The 26,143-nt window shown below is 36.7% G+C and overlaps 4 protein-coding genes across 5 annotated transcripts; 3 read left to right on the forward strand and 1 right to left on the reverse strand.

The window, feature by feature from the left end:
- The first annotated feature begins 1,873 nt into the window (after nt 1–1,873).
- On the forward strand, nt 1,874–7,130 carry LOC143904833 (spermine oxidase). Its single transcript, XM_077419797.1, has 7 exons — nt 1,874–3,409; nt 3,571–3,792; nt 4,003–4,353; nt 5,032–5,223; nt 5,582–5,907; nt 5,981–6,259; nt 6,729–7,130. The coding sequence occupies exons 1-7, from the start codon at nt 3,357–3,359 to the stop codon at nt 6,899–6,901; spliced, it is 1,596 nt and encodes a 531-aa protein (XP_077275923.1). The 5' UTR covers nt 1,874–3,356; the 3' UTR covers nt 6,902–7,130.
- Nucleotides 7,131–9,299: 2,169 nt separating this feature from the next.
- Nucleotides 9,300–13,008, forward strand: LOC143904816 (uncharacterized). Its single transcript, XM_077419766.1, has one exon. The coding sequence runs from the start codon at nt 9,896–9,898 to the stop codon at nt 12,296–12,298; it is 2,403 nt and encodes an 800-aa protein (XP_077275892.1). The 5' UTR covers nt 9,300–9,895; the 3' UTR covers nt 12,299–13,008.
- A 1,912-nt stretch (nt 13,009–14,920) lies between these two features.
- On the forward strand, nt 14,921–18,165 carry Fsn (F-box synaptic protein). The gene is made up of 4 exons (XM_077419755.1): nt 14,921–15,319; nt 15,689–15,962; nt 16,066–16,156; nt 16,329–18,165. Exons 1-4 carry the CDS (start codon nt 15,015–15,017, stop codon nt 16,421–16,423), a joined length of 765 nt encoding a protein of 254 aa, XP_077275881.1. The 5' UTR covers nt 14,921–15,014; the 3' UTR covers nt 16,424–18,165.
- Nucleotides 18,166–18,310: 145 nt separating this feature from the next.
- Nucleotides 18,311–25,132, reverse strand: LOC143904803 (transmembrane protein 164). 2 transcript variants are annotated; one of them, XR_013259046.1, is made up of 7 exons: nt 24,972–25,132; nt 24,182–24,526; nt 23,953–24,069; nt 23,803–23,881; nt 23,634–23,734; nt 23,200–23,538; nt 18,311–23,030 (listed from the first exon to the last, which is right to left on the reverse strand). XR_013259046.1 is itself a non-coding variant. In XM_077419740.1 (6 exons), exons 2-6 carry the CDS (start codon nt 24,497–24,499, stop codon nt 23,254–23,256), a joined length of 900 nt encoding a protein of 299 aa, XP_077275866.1. In that variant the 5' UTR covers nt 24,500–24,526; nt 24,972–25,132; the 3' UTR covers nt 18,311–23,253. The 2 variants fall into 2 exon arrangements, 1 of the variants encoding a protein (XP_077275866.1); XM_077419740.1 differs by having other exon boundaries at nt 18,311–23,538.
- Nucleotides 25,133–26,143: the final 1,011 nt, after the last annotated feature.

Consider the following 26,143-nt stretch of genomic DNA (forward strand, 5'->3'; position numbering starts at 1 on the left):
GACCTCGTCATCGGCAACCTGGGACACGTAGACATCGCATTCAACATATTATTACACCTGGACACCGAAAACTACGAAGCGCACTGTGTGGACCTCGTCATCGGCAACCTGGGACACGTGGACATCGAATTCAACGTATTATTACACCTGGACACCGAAAACTATGAAGCGCACTATGTGGACCTCGTCATCGGCAACCTGGGACACGTGGACATCGAATTCAAGATATTAATACACGTAGACACCAAAAACTACGGAGCGCACTATGTGGACCTCGTCATCGGCAACCTGGGACACGTAGACATCGAATTCAACGTATTATTACACCTGGACACCGAAAACTATAAAGCGCACTATCTGGAGACCTTGTCATCGGCAACCTGGGATACATAGACATCAAATTCAAGCTTGATTCATAAGAATCGACTTAAAAATTCCCTAGCGGCACTTTCTGCCAAGCATAGAGAACCTACTTTTCCGTTGACTCAATATTTATTATATATATACCTAATTTTTACTTAAATAGAAATCTTCCTCCTGACCGATAAGTTTATCGACCTAATTTTGAAATACGCGCGCGATATCGAAACTGGCGATACCTGCGCCGCCAGCGTCGAAAAAGTGAAAGTGACGTTTCTCTGATGACGTCATAATAGATCGAAGCGTTACGAGGAGACGGAGGAGACGGAGTATCTTAAAAATAAATTTTCACATTTGGACTTTGCGTCGCAATATCTCCGCTCGTAGGGCACGTAGCGGAATATTATGAGAGAAACCCCCCCCTAATTGGACCCCAAGCTATCGATCAAGCCTACTTAGAAGTTGATCCGTTCACTCGTTATCGAGATCTCAACATCTCGGGTACTCGCAACTCGTCGCGTCGCGTAAAAGAGTCACGGTCGGTCTCGCTCCGCGTGTACTTGGCGCGAGACACTACCGTGTCTCTTGATAAAATTGTATATTTAAATTACAAACAAAAAAAATGCAATATTTTTTTTATGCAAATTCCCTATTGTACGCAAAATGAACTTCCAAAAGCATAATTAATTTTATTATAATAATTTAAATGTGTTCCATTAAACATGTCTGTGACACTTGATATAACTAGTCCAAGGTTATCTAAAATCTATTTATTCGATATTACATATTAATAACCAGTCAAATTTTTTGTTTGATATAAAAATATATCTATAATACTCACTATCCCATTTATAATATTAAAGATGCACTTTTAATAGTCAAACTCGCTGTTTCTTTAAGAACTTTTCGATTAAAATCTACAATCAATTCTAAATGAGTATGTATTACACGTGCCAATTCTTATAATTAGAAAGAAAAAAAATAAGAAATATAGGTAAGCAATAAATAATGATAATTAATGTGATGAGTAAATACACGACAAAAAATGATAGATATATATTGCAATTAAAATTATTATAGTAATTGCTTGTAATATCATTTGTAAAATGCAAACAACTTCCAGACTTTATTTATACTAAATACAATATATTTCATGCATTTAATAAGACAACATAATGCGCATTATGTTGTCAGTTAATTAATACTGTGAGAAAATAATGCAATTCTGTAAATTTTTAATTATTAGGAAAGCTAAGGATATGTGCAGTAGTTTCGTCTTTCAAACAACTTTATGAATTCTGTTCTTTATTTTATTACATTTTTTAAAGAAAAAATAAGTAAATAAATTTAACGTTCTTTATATGAATAATGCTTAAATAACTAATTTAATAACTAAAATACCTGGTTTTGCAAAAGAGTGTGGAGAGAGAGAGAGAGAGAGAGAGAGAGAGAGAGAGAGAGAGAGAGAGAGAGAGAGAGAGAGAGAGAGAGAGAGAGAGAGAGATCTTTACGTCTATACTGGCCGCACAAAGGTACAGTATGCCCTTCACTTTTACCCATTTTCTTTTGTTTGGGCTCTTTGTTTATTAGAACGTCAAAGTCAAAGTCATTGTGAATTCTTGAGCGTAAACATATTTGAATTTGGTGAATTTAGTAAATTAAACTTTTATACACACACTGTGGGACTGATTTACTTTAATTATATATTCTAGCTCGTTTTTTTCTTAGTTTTTTCTATTTTTAATACTCAAATAAATATCTGTTTTATTTTAATAAGCAGGAAGTAAAAGAAAAATTTAAAAACTATTTCTCGTGCCCGTTTACTTAATCCAACAGATACAATTTGCTCCAACGTTAAATTTTCAACCCTTTGGATATAATGGTTACCACCGCGTCAAATTCTTATTCATGGGAGGTTATAGTCGGCGAAAAGCCATGTGATATCATGATAGTTCCAAAAAAATAAATACTGATCTTCGCAAGATATGAGCACATATAATGTACACGAAATATTTAATGTAGTAAAATCAGTGTCAAATATATATTATTTGATGCATCACATTTTAATTACTAATAAGCGAATGATATGCCATAGTTCTTTGTTGCTCATGTTACTCATCGATCCTGCAATTCATATAAACGTGTAATCGCAGTAGATTGGAAAATTATATTTTGATAGATGTCATAAAATTTAAATCGCGTTATAAAATTTATTTTTATATACATATAAGAACACAAAAAAGTATGAGATGTATGCAAATTCCGCAAAAAAATTTATATTTATCATCAATTCCCGTTTAATAAAATAGAATACCATGAAGAATATTGTCTTCCTAAAACTCTATCATTTTGACAGAAATGTTAATAAAACTAATCAATTAATGGAATGTTTTTGTTCTAACAACTTGTCCGGCGGAGAAACAAATACAAAGCCATCTTTTGCGGTCAAAGAACTTTTAACTCTATATGTAAAATAATTTTAGATCGACTATTTTCTTGGTCTTTATATTAAGAATTATGGATGCAACTTTTGCAGTATTTTGTGAGCTCAATTTGACAATAACAGTTATTAAAAAATAAAAAACAATAACTTTCTAGAATTTTATTGGTTTTGCAAACTTGTATTTTCTGGTCACTATCTTAATTTCATATTACAACATCCTTGCTCCCAAAAAAGAGGCATAATAATAGGCATGGTTAATATATATATAGCCTTTTTACTATCGCGTCGATTTTATATTATATACACGTCAAAAATTTCGATTTTTTCATTTTAATCATTGAAATGTATGTATTGTATGTACATACATACGTGCAAGCCTAGAGATAACGAGTCGACAGTAGAGGATGAGAATAATCGAAGTTCTTTGTTTTTTAATGACATATTGTTTTTCTCATAGCAATTCGCGTTTAAATTATACACGTCTAAATTTCTGAACAATTAATAATCAATTTTTTCACAAATCAATTGATTTTAATACCGTACAACCAATGAAATGCTCTCGAGGTCTAGAATATCATCCTGGAAACTGCAACGATTTCTCACAAGGTACGCGGAAATGGTATTATTCAAACGTCAAATGCGAGGTTACATAGTTTTTTCTTAAAAATCGTACTTTTTCGTGTTATTAATGATGTATTTGCTAATAAAATTTCACTTGCAATAAAAAAATGGCAATTAATTGAATAATGAGAAAGTCTCGCGTGCAGATTATTCTCATCGGACAAAGGTGGAGGAAGTAAAAAAGATATAGCGGAATGCACAAGACCGACAAAATTCGAAACGTGCCAACTGGATCCCTGTATGATAGATCCATGCAAACCAGAACCGACTGTCGTGATCGTAGGGGCCGGCATGGCCGGACTATCGGCAGCGCATCGATTGGCTCAGTGCGGTCTCCGTAATTTTACGGTTTTAGAAGCAACAGATAGGTATCTTAATTGAACAAATTCAAAATCAGCATTTGAATTATAAAAATTAATAAACCTTAACATTAAACTAGTAATAAAATATTATATTGTCTTAATAAAAATATCTCGAAATAAAACATATGTTATACAGTTAAATTTAACCGCGTTGCTTCAATGTTATTTCAACTCATAAATTTTAATAAAAGTTTATTAATGCATTTCTAATTCCAGACCCGGTGGACGGATCCACTCTTGCTGGCTGGGCGATGTGGTGGCGGAAATGGGCGCCACGTGGATCGAGGGTGGTTGCGTGGCTAACCCGGTGTTCACGTTGGCGGCGCAGGAAGGCCTATTGAAGACACCGCTTTTAAGACCGGAACCAAGTCGCGGGCTCTTCTGTACCAGCGACGGTAGGGCCATCGATCTTCCGGTCAGCATCGCGGCGTATCACACGTTCCGGCAAATCGAGCAGCAGGCGGCGGCCCTCTTTGCCCTTGGCTGCGGCCGTACCCACGGTACGTTGCTGAATTTTATGGGCGTCAGAATTCAGCAGGAGCTCCATAACTTCCCCGAGGAGCAACGGTACAGTTGACCCAGGTCAACCGCAAAGCCATATCGGCAGCGATGTAAAGAGTTGGCTTACGATCTTATAATTAGACGAGTGGAGAGTCTCTCATTAATTTATTAGAAGTATACACACAATCGGAGTTTTTTTCCGATAAAAATGTTCAAAAAACATTATGTGGGTACAACTTGGTTCGAATATTCAAACAAGAGAATATAATTGTTATATTTTATTAGTTTATAAATTATAAATAGAAATTCTTTAAAAAGTCAAATAAAAACCACAAATACGATATATAAATAACCACGTGCTACAGAACGGGATTATATTTTAACCGCGGACGTTACTTTTTAAGTTATCTTATTTCTCATCGTGTTTTAGCATTGATTATTTATGTTTTCGTGATCATATTATTCAAATTAGTAATATATGTCTATGATTGACATATAATATATGCATATATCTTAAGCTTAAAATTGTATTTTAACATTATTATAAATATGTAAATAAAGTTAATCATATAGTAAGCAATTATTCTCTAAAAAGCTGTTCGCATTACTGATAAGAGAAATGAATTTGATTTGGTTCGCAAAAAGTATAACCGTTACATCGCTGCGCAACTAATTACGGCTAAGTTATATATGCTTCTCTGCCATAACCGAAAGTTGACAATGTGGCTGACGTACGATTCGCAGATATGATGCCGCGAGGGTGATGTACGGCATGACGAATTGTATGAGATGTCGATGCGGTGATGACCTCTCGCTCGTCTCGGCCGACCAATTCGGCAGTTATATCGAGATCCCCGGTGGAAATATCAGGGTACCCTTGGGATACGTGGGGGTGTTGGCTCCCTTGCTTCGAGATCTGCCTAGTTGTTGCGTCAGGTTTGTACAAAAGCTCGTTTAACTCATTATTTCATCAATCTAATATCTATTTCACAAAGAAGTAAAATTGAACTACAATATTAAAATATTATAGAATTACGCGAAAATTTAAAATGGCTATATCTATATTTGACAGCTACACGAAAAAAAGCAAATAAAAAGTAAGCTTTTAAAGGATATGTAGCTTTGCAAAAAAAGTGATTTTGATGATCAATTTCTAAACGCAAAACTGCGATAATATTTAACATCGTAGGAAATAAGATTTTCTCTAGTTAATTAATCGATTGGTTTAACTTTAACCGCAAATAACTTCTGTTAAAGGCTGTTTATAAATATGGAATCACTCAATGCTTTCAAGGTACTGCAAACCAGTTAATTGCATTCGGTGGGGCACGGTAAGCGACGCGTATCCACGAGCTGTCGTCAAGTGCATCGACGGCGAGGAGTTTCCTGCCGATTACGTGATCGTGACCCTTTCACTTGGCGTCCTAAAAAATCAGCACGCGAAATTATTCCTACCGGGATTACCCGCCGAGAAAGTCGAAGCGATCAGCAGGCTCGGGTACGGGCACGTCAACAAAATCTTCCTGGAATACGCGAGGCCGTTCTGGGTCTGGCGAGAAGGTGCCATCAAGCTGGCTTGGTCCGCCGAAGAACTGGCGGACAGGTGCGATTGGGTGAAAGGTTGTTACACTTATAATAATCCTAATATTAATATTACGATGTAAAGAAAAACGATGAAAGTGCTCGCGTTTAGGTGTGGCAAACGTAGAGGAATTGCCCAATTCTCAACACGTGTTGTGCGCCTGGGTGTGCGGACGCGAAGCGACGGACATGGAACTGTGTTCCGACGAGGAGGTGGTGGAGTCGATGACGACGGTCCTTCGTCGATTCACCGGCGATCCGACGTTACCTTATCCGGCCAACATTCTCAGGAGCAAATGGTGCATGGACCAATGTTTCGCCGGAGCCTACAGTTACATGGCGATGGACAGCACCGTTGGTCATCAGTGTGATCTGGCTAGTCCGTTACCGGGTAATCTCCAACTTGCGTTTGCGAATCCACCTATATATACCTAAATAGCTGAAAGAGAGCTTCGCTCTGGATATCTAATATTGAAAGATATTCTATATATTAAAAGCTTATATATAGCCCTTGATTTAATATTGAAATCGATAAATGTCGGATATTAATTATTATACAGCTTGAACAGCTTGAGCCTCGCTTTCTGCATATGCATAATGTTCAAAGATTTTATATATTAAGAGAGCATGTATAGAGTACTGAATTTAATTTTAAAAAATCGGTAGTTAGACGTTATTAGCAATTAAAATTTAGAAAAAGCTTAGAAGGAACTTTGTCCTGAATATTCCGGATATTTCTGAAAGCTTCTATATATTGAAAGGGCTTGTTTAATTGGACCTTGTTTAATTTTAAAGTCGGACATTAACAATTTCGTTTATGGCAGCTTCGGCATTTTCTCAACATACATCACGTTCTTTAGATTCTTGCGAAGCGGTACCTCCCATACTCTTATTCGCGGGCGAGGCTACTGTACCGGGGCATTACAGCACGGTGCACGGTGCGAGGCTCAGTGGTATTCGTGAAGCAGAGAGAATTATTCAATTGACAAAACGTTACAACGGTCCGCCGAAAAAGGTGCTAACTAAATCATGATTTAATCGCGGCCGACGGAAGCACGCATGCGCGAAGAAGGCGATTGCGTGGAACTTTTGTTGTGTAACATGAATATTGCGATGGTATTGAATATAATATTTATATGTATATAGATGTATACTTTTTATAAATCTTGTATTTTGTGTAGACGCTAATAAATTGTCTTCGGGATCTATATAAATCTAATCTCTTTTTATTCATGAAGAGGGGGGGGAAAGATACATAAAATTAAAAAAATAATATATATTAATATTATACTAATTGTGATATATTAATTAATATATATCTATATGTATTAATTAAGACATTAAGAAGATATAGTAATTATGTGCAGCTAGAGCTAAAATAGTTAGACTGCTTTAGCGACACGAAGAATGCTCATGCAATATTCTGGAAACAAGAATAATTAAGTCTATTAAGATGATCCTAAAGCTATCTGTAATACCTACACTCGTTTTTAACAATATTTGCTTCGTATAAAAATTCTACAACTTGATGTTACAAAATGAGGGTGCAGGTCCATTCAATATAGACATCAAGGAATATCATACCGCGCGCGCGTTTGTAGGATTAGGCTGAGACTCCAAACAAAAAAGTTAAGCGAAAAGTACGATTACGTGAATTTAAATGTACATACGTACGATTATCGTACTTTTCGCTTAAACTTTTTTGTTTGGAGTCTCAGCTAATTCTACAAACGGTATGATATTTCTGGATGTCTACTGAATGGACCTGCACCCTCATTTTGTAACATCAAGTTGTAGAATTTTTATACGAAGCAAATATTGTTAAAAACGAGTGTAGGTATTATAGACAGCTTTTCCTAAAGCCGTCTGTATTACCGACCGAATTCTATATCTGTCCTTGTATAATAGACAATGATGATAGACAAGGATAGACATGGTTATAGGTTATATTGCATTCATTACAATTATTCTTTTTTTGTAAGCTTTTATTCTTAGTTTCAATTGCACGATATTGTTCTTACATGTTGTCCCTAGGTCATGCCGGTCTATGTACAAAGCAAATATTGTCGTCGCACGTATAACAAAAAATATTAATTTTTTTTCGTTTTTGATATAAATTCGACCACTATGCACCATGACCTAGATTTTGATGCGTACTTTAATTCTAGACAAGAATTTTGCATTTCTATAAAACCGCTTTATTAGGATCACCTTATTAAGGCGCGTCTAAAATTTTTTCTAATCAGAAATTGATCGATGTTGCTGCTAAAAAGATCTGTTCAGAGCAAATTTAATTCTCGAATCATGTTATCTCAAAGCATAATAGGTATATGTATATTATGCTTTCTGCAGTATAACAATTTTCATATAAAAAATATATATATATATATATATATATATATATATATATATATATATATAAACACATATAATGGAAAGTACCCGATTATGAGACACCATATCTATTTTGTGTGATTGCCGGAAGTCTATGGGCAGAATTGAAAAATATGGTAGGTCATTTTGAAGGGAATTTAATAAAGCTTTAAGATGCTGAAATGTAAAATTTAATTTAAATATTAATTTTGCTGAAAAGGACTTCCGTTTCCGGTTGGTTAGGTGTGAGTTGGCGATTTGTGCGAGCGAAAAGCGAAGTGCGAGTGTGAGAGATAGAGCGAGTGAGAGAGCGTGGAGAGTGAGAGGTGAGCTCGGTGAGGGAAAGGGAAGGTAGGAGAGTGGAGGCAGCGCGGAGGATAAGGGAGGAGAGTCCGTGGAGGCGAAGGAGAATTGGGAAGGTTGAGGTTAGAGAGACGAGCGTAGAAGGGGAAGGATAGAGAGCGCGAGAGTGAAAGGCTAGGGAATTCTGGGGACTTCGGGATAACGCCGGGAAGTAGTACGGCCGTAGAGTAGAGGATAGATGGCGCATTTTGCGGATAGGTTGGGGAAAGAGAGACGCGGAAGTACGGGGAATATAGATGAGCTTTCCAAGAGGAAAGGAAGTATAGAGGAGATGTTCAAGAGGAAGAGGGATAAAATAGAAAAGGAAGAGGGCGCGGGGGGGGAAGAGGACGAAGACTTCTCGAAGAGAAGCAACAAAACGGTGAGAACGCCACCAGGGGTGGCAGGGGGGGAGGATATGGATGTGAAGGGGTTGCTGAGAGGAATAAGGGAGGAGATGAGGGAGGGGTTAAGAGGAGTGAGAGAGGAGATTAGAGAGGTGGCGAAGGAGCAAAAGGAGGCAATGATGGAAGAAGTAAAGAAGATAAAAGCGAATTGAAAGAGAGAGAGGAGATGTGGAGAAGGGAGAAAGGAGAGCTCCAGAAAAGAATAGAGGACATGGAACGAAAGCTGGAGGGGATGCAGATGGAGGTAAAGGGAGGAGGTCTTGGGGGAGGAAGAGGCAGAGAGGAAAGCGGAGGAGGGCCGAGAGAGGAGGGGAGGGGAGAGACTGATTGGAAGGAGAGGGTGGAAAGGCTGGAAAGGAGGTACGAAGTAAAGGAGAGGGGAGAAAGGAGAAGAAACATTCTGATAAAAGGAGTGAAGGAAGATGCGGGAGGAATAAAGGGGGGAGTGGCGTAGGTGATGAAAAGTTAGGCGTGGAGGTGAAGATAGAGGAGATTAGAAAAATAGAGGCGGGGAGAAGAGAGAAGGGGGGTATGGCAGTGGTGAAAGTGGGAAGTGAAGAAGAGAAGGCGAAAATAATGAGAAATAAGTGGAAACTGAGAGGCGAAAATACGTGGATAGACGAAGACTTGACATGGGAGGAAAGAAGGATAAAATGGAAGATAAACCAAGTGGCATGGAAGGCAAGAGGAGAGGGTAAAAAGGTACGGATAGGGATGGGAAGAGTATGGATAGAGGGGGAATGGTGGGTGTGGGATGAGGTTAGAGGTGTGCTTAGGAATGGCAGAGAGAGGTGCTGGGAGGAAGGGCAAGGGAAAGGAAAAGAAAATGAAAGAGAGGAAGACCAAAGGCAGGGGGAATAGAGGAGGGAGAGGGAACGGGTAGGGGGGAAGAAAGAGGAGCAGAAATGGAGAAGGATAAGAGAGAGGAGCTGGGTGGAAGAGTGGGAGAGGAAGAGGGGGAGGAGGGAGAGAGGAGAGAGAGAGGGGGGGGAAGTAGTATTTATAAGGTGGCCTTTTGGAATGTGGCGGGGCTAACAAATAAAGATAAAGAGTTTTGGAAAAGGCTGGAGGATTGGGACGTAATGGTGTTATGCGAAACGTGGGTGGACGGTAAGGGGTGGGAAAGGATAAAGGAAAAAATGCCAAGAGGCTACGTATGGGAAGTGCAGAGAGCAGGGAGGAAGAGCCGGAAGGGAAGGGCGATAGGAGGAATGATAGTAGGGGTGAGGGCAGGGATCAAAATGGAAAGAGAGAAGACGAAAAAAGATAAGGAAGGGATAGTATCGATAAAAGTGAAACTTGGAAAAGAGTGGTGGAGGGTAGTGGGAGTATATATAAATAAGGATATGGACCGGAAGTTGGAAGACCTGAAAGAATGGGTGGAGGAAATTGAGAGGGGAGTGAGAGTGCTGATAGGAGGGGATTTTAACGCAAGGACCGGTAAGGAAGGAGGGTTCGTGGAAGAGGGAGAAGAAGAGATGGGGGAAGGAGAGAGGAGATCGAAGGATGGCAAAGTAAATGGGGAAGGAAAAAAGCTGTGTAGATTCCTGGGGGAACGTGGGTGGGCGATTTTTAACGGAGGAATAAGAGGTGATGAAGAAGGAGAATGGACGTATACAGGGGGAAGAGGGGAGTCGGTGATTGAATACGTGTTAGGGGACAGGAGGACAAGGGAAAGGGTAGAACGGGTGGTGGTAGAAGAGAAGGTCGATTCAGACCATCAGCCAGTGACAGCGTGGGTGGAAGGGTGGGAGGAAAGTATAGATAAGGGGCAGGGGGGAAGGAGCGGAAGTAAGAGAGGGGACTGGTCAGAAGAGGGCAGGAATAAATTTAGAGAGTTAATGGGGGACAGGCAAGCTCGAGGAGGGGGAGTGGAGGAAGAGTGGCAGAGGTTGAAGGGGAGGATAAGGGAGGTATTAAAGGAAGTGAATGGAAGGTGCAAAAAAAGCGGAGGAAGGGGCTGGTGGGATGAGGAATGTAGGGAGGGAAAAAAGAGAGTTGGCAACATGTTAAGGAAATGGAGAAGGGAAGGAGGAGAGGGGGACAGTTACAGGGAAGAAAAACAGCGATACAAGAAGCTATGTGAAAGGAAGAAAAAAAGAGAAGTGGAGAAATGGGAAGAGGAAGTAAAGGAGGTCAGGACGGAGGGGCAGGTATGGAAGGTGGTAAACAGGGAGAGAAAGAGGAGAAGGAGGGTGAATGAGGGAATTAGTATGCAGGAATGGGATGGGTACTTTAAAGAGTTGTTGGGAGGAGTGAATGGGAGGGTGGTGATGGGAACAAGGAGAGGAGGGGAGAGGAGGGAGGAGGAAGAGGAGATAAGGAGAGAAGAGGTGTGGGAGGTAGTGAGGAAGCTTAGAGAGAGAAAAGCGTTGGGAAGTGATGGAATTCCGAATGAGGTTTGGAAGTTTGGAGGGGAGGTTGTGAAAGAATGGCTATGGGAAGTGTGTAATAGAGTGTGGAAAGGAGAGGGATGGCCAGAAGATTGGAGGGAGGGAATTATAGTGCCTATAGGAAAAAAGGGGGAGGGGGAAAGAGTGGGGGACTACAGAGGGGTGACGTTAGCACAAACGGCATACAAAGTGTATGCTGCCGTACTGGCGGAAAGGTTGAGGAAAGAGGTTGAAGAGAAGGGCTTGCTGCCACCGAGTCAGACAGGGTTTAGAAGAGGGGTTGGGACCACGGACAACATTTACGTATTGAATCACCTGATAAACAGGCAAGTAAATGGAAAGAAAGGGAAGATGGTGGTGATGTTCGTGGACTTAAAAGCAGCTTTTGACTCGGTGGACAGGAGGATTCTAGTGGAAGCCATGAGAAAAAGGGGAGTAAGAGAGGGCTTGGTGGAGAGGTGTAAAGAACTGCTGGGGGAGACGATATGCAGAGTAAGGGTGGGGGAGGAGATGGGAGAGAGATTTTGGACAGGAAGGGGAGTCAGACAAGGGTGTCCGTTAAGTCCGATTCTGTTCACCTTGCTGCTGGCGGACATTGACGATGAACTGAAAAAAGGGGGCTGGGGTGGAATAAAGCTGGGAGGGAGAAAGATATATACACTGGCTTATGCAGACGATATAGCGATGTTGGCGGAGAATGAGGAAGATATGAAAGGAATGATAGGAAAACTGGAGGGGTATTTGGACAGAAAGGGATTGGTATTGAACAGTGAAAAAACGAAGATAATGAGATGCAGAAAAGGGGGAGGAAGATGGAAAAAGGTGAGTTGGAGGTGGAAGGGTAGGATAATAGAGGAGGTGAGAAAATTCTGCTACTTGGGATATGTAGTAAAATGTAAAAGGGACGAAGAATGAACATGTAAAAGAGAGGACGAGGAGAGGGGCGGCGTTGCTGGGACAAGTATGGGGGATCGGAAAGAGGAGGTTTGGGGGGGATTGGGGTAGGAGAATATGGTTGTTTGATAAGTTGATTTGGACGGTGATAAGTTACGGAGTGGAAATATGGGGGTGGAGGGAAAGAGGGGAAATAGAGAGATTACAGGAAAGATATTTAAGGTGGGTGTTGGGAGTGGAAAGATGTATACCGGGATATATGATTAGGGAGGAGTTACAAAGGGAGAAACTAAGAGGAAGGGCGGTTATGAGAGCATGGGGGTATGAGAAAAAATTGGAGGAGGGAAAGGGAGGGGAGTTGGCAAGGGAATGCTGGGAAGAGATAAAGGGGAGGGCGAAAAGAGGGGTGAGCAGGGGGGGATGGGAGGAGGAGAGAAAAGAAGCGGTGGAGAGCAGGGGATGGAAGATAGAGGAAGTGGAGGAGCTGAGGGAGGAGGGGAGGTGGAGGGGGGAGGACGTGCTTGAGAGAGAAAAGAGAATACAAAGAGAAGAGAGGTGGAAGGAGATAGGGGAGGCAAAATTTAACAAGTGGTATGGCATGATAAAAGGGGAGGGGATACCGGAGTACTTAAAAAAGAACTGGGGAGAAAATAGATGGCAGAGGGTGGCTAGATACAGGCTGGGAGGTGGTATGAGGGGGGTGAAACATTGGATGACAGAGGAGAGAAGAGTAAGCAGGGTGTGTGGAGGGGGGGAGGAGACGTGGGAACACGTGTGGGAAGATTGTGCAGATTGGGGGGGAGGGAGATCATGGCAGGAAGCGGTGGGGGAGGTGTTGGGGGAAGAAGGGGAGGGGGAGAGATGGCTAAGGAAATTAGAGAGAGTAAGGGAGGGAGAGGGTGATGGAGGGGATTGGGAGATAGGGGAGGGGAGGAGTGAATGAGAGAAAGAGGAGAAATGAGGAGATTGTAAACGGAAACGGAAGTCCACAGAGATAGGGAACTTGCGAGCGTGTGTGTGTGTGTAAAGATAGGTAGGGCGATTAGTATGTAAGGTTAATTGTAAAATAGGCTAAGGTAGGTTAAGTGATTGTAAAGGGTTGGGAACGTCCCTACAAAACGCCTTGCAACCCTGAGGGGAGCCAATAAATATATCTATTAATTTTGCTGAAAATTAGAAAAATGTGAAAAATGAGCTTTCGGCAAAATCGCAAAAGTGTGCTCCTAATATGAGAGACCCCGGGAAATCGCTAATAAAGTGCAAAATACATGATATTGCAATTAAAAAACTTTATTTAAAGTTTTTGAAAGACAAATGTAATGGAGAAGCATATTTGCAACAATCGTAAACCCACTTATACTCAATATTGTACCTATAATCTTCCCCCTCCACCTTTCCCTCTCAAATCAATAAGGTCAGCACAGTCTTATAAATTCGTATAAACCTTTTCTTAACGTTAATATAGTATTTTCTTTTCTTTTATTACTATACAATAACTTTCATACTCCAGCAACCCAGGATCGGAGTACCCTGAGTATCTCGTGTTGCGAGCACCACGCCTTGCGGTTTCACACACATGATCACCAAATCTAATCTCTACAATTGAGCAACTCAACTACATGTCCCGTATTTTCCTATTAATACGGCCTTACTCTATCGCTGCATGCAGAACTTATTGCCAAATATTTATTAATTATATAATAAACATAAGGTTTAAAGACTCATATCCATGGCACTTGACAACATCCAATTTCATAATTTCTTTCTCTGCAACGACTACACGCACCATCAAACAATGAATTTTCCACTAAATAGGTTTTACCCTAAGGGCAATAAGTTAATAGTGGAACCAACAGATAGGGCCTATTTATAGCAAGCTTTCCAGCAAGTGACACAAGCCGACACAAACGTCGTTCTATCTTTCTTTTTTGGCAATGAGTAACAAAGACAAAACGATACCTGTGTCGACTTGTGTCGCTTGCTGGAAAGCTCCCATAGTTTAGCAGAAACCTCGCTGTCGCATATTAGGAGCCTATCTCATAATAGAGGACTTTCCTGATTATGAAATATGTCCATATACTTAATTTTACATATATATATATTTTCTTTCTCTTTTATAATCTCTATTATATCCATTTCTACCAATACCGATTAACTTTAATCTTGGCTAATTAACTTACTTTTTATCTTTTTCTAGTTTTAAGAATTTATAGAAAAAGATAAAAAGTAATAAATTAAACCGAGATTAAAGTAAATCCACATTGGTAGAAATGGACATAGAGTAAAATATAAAAGAATTTTAAAATAAAGATATTTATTTGTTTTTACATATATATATATTTTTTTCAAAAATAAAACATACAAAAAATTTGAATATAAACCCTCTTAACGAAAAAGGTTGGAAACTTTAACTCTAACATAAGGACATTATAGTATCTGATAAGCGGAGCATTCTTTTTTGTTTTAATTGCTCCGATTTTAAGTTAAATCGGGACTCGCTCGAAATCGTCCTAAACCTAAAAGTGCGTGGGCCGGCGACCGCGTGGGCGTACGAAGTATCGGCCTCGGATATACATTCTCTAGAATCGTGCCGCGCCGGCGACGTCGTCGCCGTCGCCGTCGGCGCCCCACGCCCGTCTAACATGCGCGTAGTTTGTGACGTATACGTATACGGTGGTCGGTGTATTCTGTGCCGCGTATGTTTACGCTCGTTCCACCTTAAGACAGACCCGGCAAAATGGACGATATAGCACTGCGGGCGTCTGATCACGTTTTAGAGGTGATATTCTCGTATCTCGACCTGCACACGCTGAGAAACTGCTCGCTGGTTTGCAAACGGTGGTACTGCTTCCTCAACGACGAGAACAACGACGTGTGGCGGATGCACTGCATAAGAAAGCTGGCCCAGGAGGCCCTCAGCTCCGACTTGTTGTCCTCGGTGCCCACGTACAAGTCGAAGCTGCGCGCGTTCTACCACGCGTGGAATCCCAACGATTGCTCGCGGAACATTTATATTAAACCCAACGGATTCACCCTGCACAGGTTGGTGTCCCGTGCGACGTTGTCCTCCCGTGCATCTCGGTCGTCGGAGGCGAAGCCTCCGTTTGTACTTTTAAACGTAGCCACATTTTGACAGCTGAGCACCCCTTACCGGCTGCAATCTAATATTGCTTTCCGTTGCAAGTAAATCAGTCGATTTATCTAACAGACGTGACTTCGAGAGAAGATACTTTTTGTAAGACGACGTAGTGTTGGGATTATGTTTTTTAGAAGGAGCTTGAAGGAGCTCTGCTTCTACAGCTGAGCACCCTTGTAGTTGATCTGCTAGTAAAAATTGTTTAGTAGAAGCGTGAAGTAATCTGACAAGTGCAATATCCAAAATGTCTCGCATCAGTTACCGTATTGTTGCAGAAATCCTGTGGCGCAAAGTACGGACGCGTGTAGAGGCAAGATAGGTTTTCGACACGGGCGTCACGCCTGGGAAGTTATCTGGGAAGGACCATTGGGAACGGTAGCGGTGATAGGAATAGCCACTAAGGAAGCACCGCTGTTGTGTCACGGATATGTAGCGTTGCTCGGCTCGGATGAACATTCCTGGGGTTGGAACCTTGTCGACAACCATTTGCTACATAATGGAGATCCACAAGGGAATTATCCTTTGCTCAACAACGCTCCGAAATATCAGGTATTGATATTTGTCACAAATCGTATCCGTATCAATAACCAAGTCGCTCGTTATATTTTTACATTCAGAAATATTCCTAATATCTGATAATTTTCATTTACAGGTTGGGGAAAGGATTAGAGTAATTTTGGATTGTGATGATAATACGTTGTCTTTCGAGAAGAATTACGAATTTCTGGGTGTAGCTTTTAGAGGTATGACATTTTATCTATTTCTCCATGTTTTTGATATACTTTTATTATTATCTGCTATCATTATTAGCGTCCAAAGTTTGAGACAGTTACATCGTTTTCTTCTCCTTTCTATATCATTCCTTGAAATTTTAAAACAAAAATATAAGCCTTTACGAGTCACTTTGATAAACAGGGTTACCAGATAAGAGATTATATCCATCGGTATCTGCGGTTTATGGGAATACAGAAGTGTCCATGGTATACTTAGGACCACCATTGGATGGCTAACACATTACATTTAAAAAAGAAACATATCCTCAAAAAGCTCATTTGAGGCTGTACAATGTATTCTTAATGCCAAGTTCTCTGCACTATACCGACATTGTCTACGTTTAAGTAGAGAAAGCGCACGATGACAAACTGTACAATATTTACAGAGAATGTGTGCCTGTAGATTACTTGGTCGATATTGTAAATAATAGACGTTTTATTTTACTTAAACTGCAAAATTTATCATGCATACATTTAGTTTGAACAATTAAATCAATTGATGGATGTAATTATACATGGAAGCTTTAAGTGATATTAGTTCTCAAATAATTACGTAATATGATATAATTATATATATGAAAATATTTGGTTATAGATAATATTTAAATACTTTTCGCTTTGTTTCTTTGTGCTGTGTAATCTCAGGACACTCGTTATAATATATTACTTTTTATCGCTAGAATTAACGAACTCGTTATATTCTTCCTAAATGCTCATATTCTTTTTAATATGTATATACTTATGTCGTAAATGATACATCACCAGCCAAAGGAAAACAATAAGAGAATCTTTCTTATTTTTTTTGTGAAACTCCATGCATGGTTTGCTTGTTTCTTGTGATTTATGCATGTCTATTTCTATCAACGCAGGTTAATTTTAATTTTGGATTAACTTACCTGTCATCTTTTCCTAGTTCTAAGCGTTAGAAAAAGATAGAAAGTAAGTTAAACCGAGATAAAAAATAATCTACATTGGCAGAAATGGGCATTAGTGAGATTATCTTCATATATAAAGAGCTAAGAATTTGTAGGAAAAATTAAATTTTATTTATATTATAACGAAAGTAAATTATAATGAAATGACTTTCAAATATGATTCTTCGCGTAATAGTATACAGGGTGTCCCACTTCAAGTGTTCATTGAGTATAGTTACATTATTTTTTGTATAAAATTAAATCATGAACATAATTATGTAGCATGATAAATCAATTTGTGAACGGCTTTTGTAAAGCCTCATTCAATAGGCATGAAAAATTATTCGTCTTAAATAAAAACTAAATTAATATTTTGTTTCGAAAATAATAGATAGGGATTCACATGCTTGTGATGCATAATAATTTCTTCGGAAAGACAAAAACGAAAGAAAAGAGGCAAAAAAAATTTCAATAATCATAAAGCATTGCTTAATGCAATATATTTTTCTTCGCATTTTTAAAAATTTAATGCCCTTATATCAAAGCGATATGGTTTAGATTCTAAGTCATCGTATTAGATTCTTCGTTGCTACTAAAATCTAATATCATTTTAATACCTTGGGTATATGCTGTATAAATTTTTATGCCACTATTGTGGATGAATGAATAGCACAAAAAAATACCTACTGCATAAAATCTTAAAAGTTGTCCTTTTCATTCGTCGTCTAGTGAATTTTTATGTTGATAACATATATATGTGTATATATATATATATAAATTTATATATATACATATATAAATTTAAATATATATAAATATGAAAGATTGTATATTACAATCTGTATTTATAAACAATGCTGTTTTTAATGTAAGATTGAATACTGATGATGATTAGAGTGAACTAGATGTGATCAGTAAGACGATTATTTATAATGTACATATATTTATTATAATGATTGCGTTTGCTGTACGTAGTGTTCGTGAATTAGTTTTTCTAAACTTTTGTACAGAATCGTGTACATAGTGATTATAAATATTTGGGAAATAAACTTTATTTCGTATGTACCTGTTGGTTCTGTTTGTCAAATTCACCAGCCTTTACTTTTATATCTCATAAGCATTTTGTTGCATTTTCAATGCAACAAAATGCTGATTTAATCGATCATTATGGATTACATAAAAATTTTGTTGTATAAATAAAAATCATGGCTCAGACGAATTCTCTTTATTCATTTTACCCAAAACCTTACAATGTTTTCACAACTCGGATGCTAGTGATGGTGTAACAATGTTACACGCGTATCTATGTGAATACCTGAATGTTAACTCGTGGACTTGAGAGATTACCATGGCGATACACCAAACCAAAAAAGTTTGCTTTTATAAATATCATGTATCGATGCTAAATGTTGAAAACTTCCTCGCCTTTCGCGTATCAATTCTGTTCGAGTGGAAAAAATTGCGGAAAAATTGGAAATTTCGAATACAGAGTTTACAAATTTTCAGAGTGAACGCGTTGTTAATCTTATATTGTAAATATATATAGGCGCAGTTATATTTGGTGAGAGTAATATTGTACAGTGACAAAGGAATATAGTTACAACAATACTAATATTCTTACTGTGCGAATTTGTATGCAGTCCACTAGAACGCAGCCAATGTTGGGTATTTATGCGCGCGTGATACAAATTATTATTCAATATGTAATCTAAATCAACGAATAAGAAGCAGAATTGTTTACATAATTCATCTATCTACTTCATGTATATAGATTATTCTATCAGTATCAGTACTGTTATAAAATTGTCATTGTTTATTTTTTGACATATCTATTTGAATTTAAGGTTGTATGAACTGGCATCATTTAAATATTTATCAAGCGCAAAATATTACCTAAATTAAAATCTACTTGAGATTAACTGAAAAATTATTTTAATTTTCTTTCTTCTCTTTGCATCTCTAAAAATTAATTCGTTCTCTTTTATTTTTAATTCTTTATAACTGAGAATTGTGAATGTCTGGATTTGAAACAAATGTTTGAAGGACAATGATGAGATACTCTGCATATGTGTAAAGTGATAATTTATGTATTTTATACATAAGCTGTGCATAAATAGCCAACATTGATGTAATGAAGAGTTACTCTTCATATTGTTTCCCTTTTCAATCGTCTCCTAATTACAATTTAATTGTTAGTGAATCATTTAACATTGTATGTACTATGGAATGCATTGGATTACATTTTTGTCAGGATGAGTATTCAGTCAAACACTCTATTAAAACAAAATTCCATTAATTTCTGATGTTTTCTGTGTATGACGCAAAGAAGATTTCTGTTTTATTTGGATGCAATTAATTTTCACCGTGGAACGCAAAGTGCAATACGAATGCTCGCCAGAGTATCATTCCACATATCGACATTTCACGTTCGCGGCTTTATCGTCATTTACAAGTTGTGTGTTCTACGTTGAGAATAAGAAGTAATGTATCTTTTTTTTTTACAGAATATGTATAAAGGCAACGCGCGCGAAGTATATCATGTACAAAATTGTGAACAATTTACTGGCAACGCATTTTTGCACAAGCCAGGTATTTGTATAATATAAATGACGGTTATACAAATGAGGCTGAAACTGACGGGAAATTCATTCTCAATTAATTATGAGAATACAATCTAAATAATGATAACAATAACAAATGCGTGCACGCAATATTCCAATTTAAAAATAAGTATGTAAAATAAATGCTATGTATATACATATGTATATATATGGTTTATTTTTTACACAATACAAGCTATACAAACAACGAAACTGCAAATTTATTTCATCGGATATAAAAAAATATAGCATGACTCTTAAAATAATATTGCAACTGCCATGTGGAATTTATTAGAAACTTATTTATGTAGAAGACTACGCAATCACACTTTTTATTTCTAAATGATACTAATAACTACTAACGCAATTATCATTAGCGACACTGTGAAAATAAATCTATGGCTCATTTTATCTAACAAATCAAATTAAATCTATGAATGCCCAACATCAAAACATCACTACATTCTACAAGTTTCCTTAACTTAATTTCTATTATATTCTCTTATTTAATATAATAATTGCATTTAAGATAAACTATATAAATGAGGTATATCTCGCGATGAGTGAGAAAAATTTTCTCCGCACAAATTGTTCGTTAATAATCTAGTTAGGCAAATTTTATAGTTGTATGTCTCTCTCTCTCTCATGTCAGAAATATATAAATAAAGGAAAACATGAAGTCATAACAAAAATAAATATTATTAAACAGCTAAATAAATGTCATCAAAAATAGAATATGAATAAAAATATATCTGCATAAATAACAGTTAATATAATTTTTTGTTCTCCAAAATGAAAATTTATTATACTATTAGCTAATTGAGTAAAAATTTTATACTATTATATAATTTGTCTAATTTAAGACTAATTAATGAAAAGTATTTACTATTAGATAGTAGTAATTTTTACATTATTTTCCAAAAACCAAATACAATCTATATATAAAGATATTTTTATTTTTTATTAAAATATTTGTAATAACCTAATCAACTGCATTAATTTAAATACTGATCTTTTCATATTTTAGTTTCCATTCTCTCTTTGAAAGAATCCTTCACACCATTAGGCTATTTTAATAAAAAATACTGTAGGAGTTTTTATAGTACCATGTCAAAGACAATCTTATTTGTCACTAGTTTAATTTGCAAATACTATACATATCTAATGCAAAAATTGGAACATTCTCGTGCAAGAATTAATTTATCCTATATTTTATTTGAGATTTAGTATGTCATTTGTGGTATATTTTATTTCATAATATCTCTCGAGAAGATGTCTATAAGATATATGTATATATATATATATATATATATATATATATATATATATATATAATCATAACTCTTATATTTAAATTAGAAGATCACCAAATTGGAATTTCCTATATTGTTCTATTATAAGTAAATTCTATGTAGTGTCACTAATATTATTATTCATATTATTATCTAGATATTGGTAACATAAATTCTGTACTATCAAGCTGTTTTCATCGAAAAATAAGTTTCTTTTTTAATGGCAGCTTACTGAAATTACTGGAACTTCAGAAGTTTTGTTTTCATTTAATTCTGTACAATTAACAACATATAGGCCATTCTACTTTATCAATTTGCTTCAATATTTACAGAACTGACTGTCATATACAAAAATCGTTTCTATATGAGAAATGTTTTATTTGAAAGGACGTAAAATGGACGTTAGCTTTCATCCATGTGAGAGCATTATTTTCATAAACTTTAATTTGTTTGGACGAAAGCATTAATTTACAATCTGCGTATTTATCCATTTATCACATAACATGCAATATCTATACAATATCTATACCGCAAAAAACGTATTCTAGATTCTAAAATTTTCTCGCTGTTAATGATGATACATTTCTGCATGCGAGAATTCATACATATAGGAACTGTCATATAAAAATATTTCCATATACACGACTACGTTTCGCAGAGTCGTGGATTTATTAAAATAAGAGAATTGTATATGTCACGAATTTTTCGTCAGCTCTTTATGGCCTTTATATTATTAATGATCAAATCTAAGAGATGACTTTTATGGCCAAAATGCTTATACTATGTTATATGTATTAAACCACGCAAGTTTACGAGGTTTCACAATTTGCCTTCCCAAGTGGGCAGTATTAATCATGAACATTTTGTCAATTATAATTACCTCCTGATAACATAGGCTTGACAATGTAAGATATGATATAAAATATCGGCTATGATAATTTCTCAACATTTTGTGGAAATAAAAATAAAGTTGAGAAAATACAAAGTTTAACAAATCTTACGGCTTCCTGGAAATAATTAACAATTAAATGGTTAAAATGACTAAGAAACCATTAAGAGTACCTATAAATTTCTAAATTATTATTATTAAAATCACTTCTTTCATAAAGAAATTTTTGTTCTCCAAAAATAGAATGTTTGACGTTATCGAATTAAAATAAAATTTCTTATATTTCTGTGTAAAATTTCATTATTTGTGCCATTAAGACAATTAGCTGCGTTCAGCAGAGAAAGCTGCCTTATAATTGTTGTAAAATTTTGTGAATCTGATTGATATATCCTTTGAATTTTGGCTAACTAAGAGAATACACCAATTAAATTCACAAATTTTAGAACAGTTGTAAAACAGCTCTCTACTGAACGCAACCAATTGACTTGTCTTAACGCATCTCACAGTGCTATTAAGAAGAATCATCGTGAAGCCTCGTACACTTTCGCTGCCTATCTATTATGTATGATAGATAAAATATTGCAGTTTCGTTATTTGAATATCCTCATTTCTATTGCGCAAGTGAAAATGAGTATAAAACGCACAAGGTATAATAATTCGTTTAAAATGCGTTTTATCTAATAAAAAAATGCAATTATTCAATGAGCCATTGCTGTTGTTGAACGTCAGCTTAAGCCTCATACTATCTTTGAGATTCTTAATCTATGCACAGCGCTAGGCATGATAAGCATTTGGACAGAAATTTATATTTCAAATTGACTATTCTTATCGTTTGGTAACGTGGACTAATGAGTTAGAACTAATATGACCATAATGATTGTACCAAGATTAAGTTACCTATTTGGTATCTTGCGTATGCATCTGTGAAAGAGTTTAATCCTCAAAAAATAAAAAATCTATCCCTTAAATAAAATTTTTAAATAAAAAAATATTAATCACACATTGCTTATGTTGACTGTTATGCAATTAATTATTGAACCTGTAGAAGCCAGTTTTTTTCTATCCACATTTATAGTCTTCCATTTATAGTTTCCCTGTAGACCATATTTAGAAGATGATATAACAGATACAATTATAAATTGTGTTAGTCTGCAAATGGAGAGAAAAACCTGATATTCTTACGTACCTATACAATCAGACAGAACTAATATCTATGTGATTACTAGCGCAAATGTACATTTTGTAAAAATATTACAATTTATATGCATCATTCTCATTGTCAGATAATCTCAGATGTTACAACAGAATATATACTCACTCAATCAAGATGAGGTGTTCAGACACATCTGACATAACAATTTTCTCTTCCAAATTAATCAAAATGTGTATGACCATTTCCTGAGGTGTTAGACTCTTCATGTAACTTCTCATTCTGTTCATATGTACAATTCTCTTTTGGAATAGCGCATTCCAGCGTCGGCTTAACCCTAGTCGGTGGAAACTTAGTTAAGAAAAAGTTGGATCCAAAACAAAACAGCTTGCACAGAGTGGGACATAATATCATTTGATGAGTTACTGCCCATATTCGATAATTTTGTCCTTCAAATGGATCCAAGACTGCTGCACATAGCATATGACTAAGGTTCACCTGTACAGGCTGTAAAAAAATGAATAATATTGGAAGATAAATCTTCATCTTCAAAGAATTAAGCCTTTATATAATATCCAGATAACAAAGCATGATGTACGAACCAAGGCAACACTTTGAAGAATCCAAAAGTGATATCCCGCATTAAGGCCGTAACTGAGGATTGACCAGCTCATATCAGATAAGGGCTCAACATTATACGCACCTAATGGAAAGAACAACAAAATGTTATTTGTTATCTGCTGTTATCTCTATTCGAACCCAAATAATTACCTCCGATCCTCAACAAATAATATGGTATTACTAGCATCAAGCCGTGCTGAATATAATACATTGCTTTGTCTGCAAATATCTGAAAAAAATTTCATTATTAAAAATTCCATTTTGCTTGATGTTCGATTACATGTTACAATTATGACTTACAATCCGAGATTCTGTCTCTGGAAATAGGTACGCCAATACTGGTCCATTTAACAGATTCAAATGTATCCTAAAGATAGCGGTGACTGTTGGACTAGGATCAGCAGCCAATAAATACAACTGTTTTATAGAAAATATAAATACATATGAATATAATAGTGAAAAGGTATTTAATGTAAGAAGAGAGCAGATTCAACTATTTCAAGACTATATCGATATCGTCCAAGCTTACCTGTAATGCCGTTGTAATATGACAGGGGTTTAACAGGTATATAACAGTCCTACTGGTGAATTTGAAACCAATCTCCATCCCCAGGACCAGCGACATCACAATCAGCAAGACTCGCCTACCGACACGATCGTGGCCGACATAGGCCAGATTCTTTGGCAAGGTTATTCGCTTCAGACCCCATCTGATGCAGGATATGATAAATACTGATATAAAAAAAGTTTCTATTATCCGTCGCTTCAGCGTCAGATAATTCGCGCATTCTGGACCGACGTTGCGCGGTATGGAGCTATTCACGCCACCGTACGCCCACTCGAACATCGCCCCAAATTAACTTCTCCTCTGGAACTGTAACAGACCAAAAGCCATCTCGTAACTGCACGAATCTCCAAATGCAAGTCACGTTAATTGAATGTGATTTTTGACATGACAAGGAGAAAAAATATGGAAATGGCACACAACAACTTTGTAATTCCTATTCTTTTTTAAATCAGATTACTCAGCATTTTTATCCCACTAGATAACAATGCTCTAATGTAAAACAGAGGAATTACGAGGTTGTTTTTTAACCGCGATTACACTGCTTTTTTTCTTTTAATGTTCGGTATAAGACCTGGTGTTATCACACCGTGTCTCCAACTGGTTGCTCCAATTACTTTGACACAAAACGCTGCAGCAAGTCAAACAAGGCTTAAAACGAGGTTAGAGTCAGCGAGAGCCAAGGGACGTACGACTGGGATTGATCTCGACGCCGAATTGTCAATTGTTCGGCATGGATAATCGCAGTATGTACCTAAAATTAAAGGTGTCGTCCGCCGCGATGTAATCCGTGCTTGAATTAATAACGACCGCACCAAAAATCAAAACAATTCACAACACCGGAATGTCAATAGACTTCAGTCGCGGCCCGCGGGTCCGAAACCCCCCCTCCCGCGACTCGACATCGATTGGCTGTACATACGCTGGTAGCAGCGGACGTATGTATTTAGTACATACATACGAGGCACTTGAAAATATATCGTTATCCGGCCTTCAGATGGCGGCACCTTTACCATAAATTATATGGCAAATTGGGAATTGCAAACTTCAATAAAACAAGTAAAAAAATAGTGCAAATTAGAAATTTGCACTTGGCTTCCTCATAGAGGAAGTGATGTCTTAAGATCACGGTCTTACATACAGGTTTCTCAACTCTGATGTGTGTATGTGCCAAATTTACCGAAATTTCTATAACTCCAGAACTAATTAACCAAATCTTAACGAATTCTATATGAAATAGGGGTAGAATTTTCCGGGGAGTACTATAGAGTGTATAGTTTTTTGTTACCAATTTTCTGGAAACCGTTTTTTTTTATTTTTCTAATTCTTGAGTAAAAACATTTGACGAAGCAAAAAGAACCCCTTGATTATTAGCAATTTTTATTAATTCTATATATTCTTCAGTTTTTTTTCTACTTCTATTTCATATATAATTCGTACGTTAAGATTTGGTTGATTAGTTCTGGAGTTATAGAAATTTCGGTAAATTTGGCACATACATACACACATACACACATACACACATAATAAAAATTGCTAATAATCAAGAGGTTCTTTTTAAATAAAATTTTGAATTTTTGCAGAAATGTTTGTTTATGCTTTAATTTCCGCAAATTTGGAGATATCGATCTATTTCTAATTTTATTATTATTTTTTTCAGTCTTTACTACCCCTATTTCATATATAATTCTTTAAGATTTGGTTGATTAGACTCAGCTTTATACGTGATCAAAGGTCCCTAATTTTTAGAAAAATGTTTGTAATAGCTTTAACTTCTGTAAATTTTAAGATATCAATTTATTTTTAATTTTGTTATATTCTTCAGTCTTTTTTCTACCCCTATTTCATATACAATTCGTTAAGATTTGGTTGATCAGTTCTGGAGTTATAGAAATTTCGGTAAATTTGGCACAGACATACATACAT

Source organism: Temnothorax americanus, unplaced genomic scaffold (genome assembly GCF_048541705.1).
Source record: "Temnothorax americanus isolate GAGA-0224 unplaced genomic scaffold, ASM4854170v1 Scaffold109, whole genome shotgun sequence".
NCBI classification, from domain to species: Eukaryota; Metazoa; Arthropoda; class Insecta; order Hymenoptera; family Formicidae; genus Temnothorax; species Temnothorax americanus.

Coding starts and splice junctions, on each gene's coding strand:
- LOC143904833 (XM_077419797.1), top strand. CDS start 3,357: ATGCTCTCGAGGTCTAGAATATCATCCTGGAAACTGCAACGATTTCTC. Junction 4,354..5,031: donor AACTTCCCCGAGGAGCAACG/GTACAGTTGACC, acceptor TACGATTCGCAG/ATATGATGCCGCGAGGGTGA. Junction 5,908..5,980: donor CAGGTGCGATTGGGTGAAAG/GTTGTTACACTT, acceptor GCTCGCGTTTAG/GTGTGGCAAACGTAGAGGAA.
- Fsn (XM_077419755.1), top strand. CDS start 15,015: ATGGACGATATAGCACTGCGGGCGTCTGATCACGTTTTAGAGGTGATA. Junction 15,320..15,688: donor AACGGATTCACCCTGCACAG/GTTGGTGTCCCG, acceptor GTATTGTTGCAG/AAATCCTGTGGCGCAAAGTA. Junction 16,157..16,328: donor TCTGGGTGTAGCTTTTAGAG/GTATGACATTTT, acceptor TTTGATAAACAG/GGTTACCAGATAAGAGATTA.
- LOC143904816 (XM_077419766.1), top strand. CDS start 9,896: ATGGAGAAGGATAAGAGAGAGGAGCTGGGTGGAAGAGTGGGAGAGGAA.
- LOC143904803 (XM_077419740.1), bottom strand. CDS start 24,499: ATGTTCGAGTGGGCGTACGGTGGCGTGAATAGCTCCATACCGCGCAAC. Junction 23,735..23,802: donor TTATTTGTTGAGGATCGGAG/GTAATTATTTGG, acceptor TCTTTCCATTAG/GTGCGTATAATGTTGAGCCC. Junction 23,539..23,633: donor TTCTTCAAAGTGTTGCCTTG/GTTCGTACATCA, acceptor ATTTTTTTACAG/CCTGTACAGGTGAACCTTAG.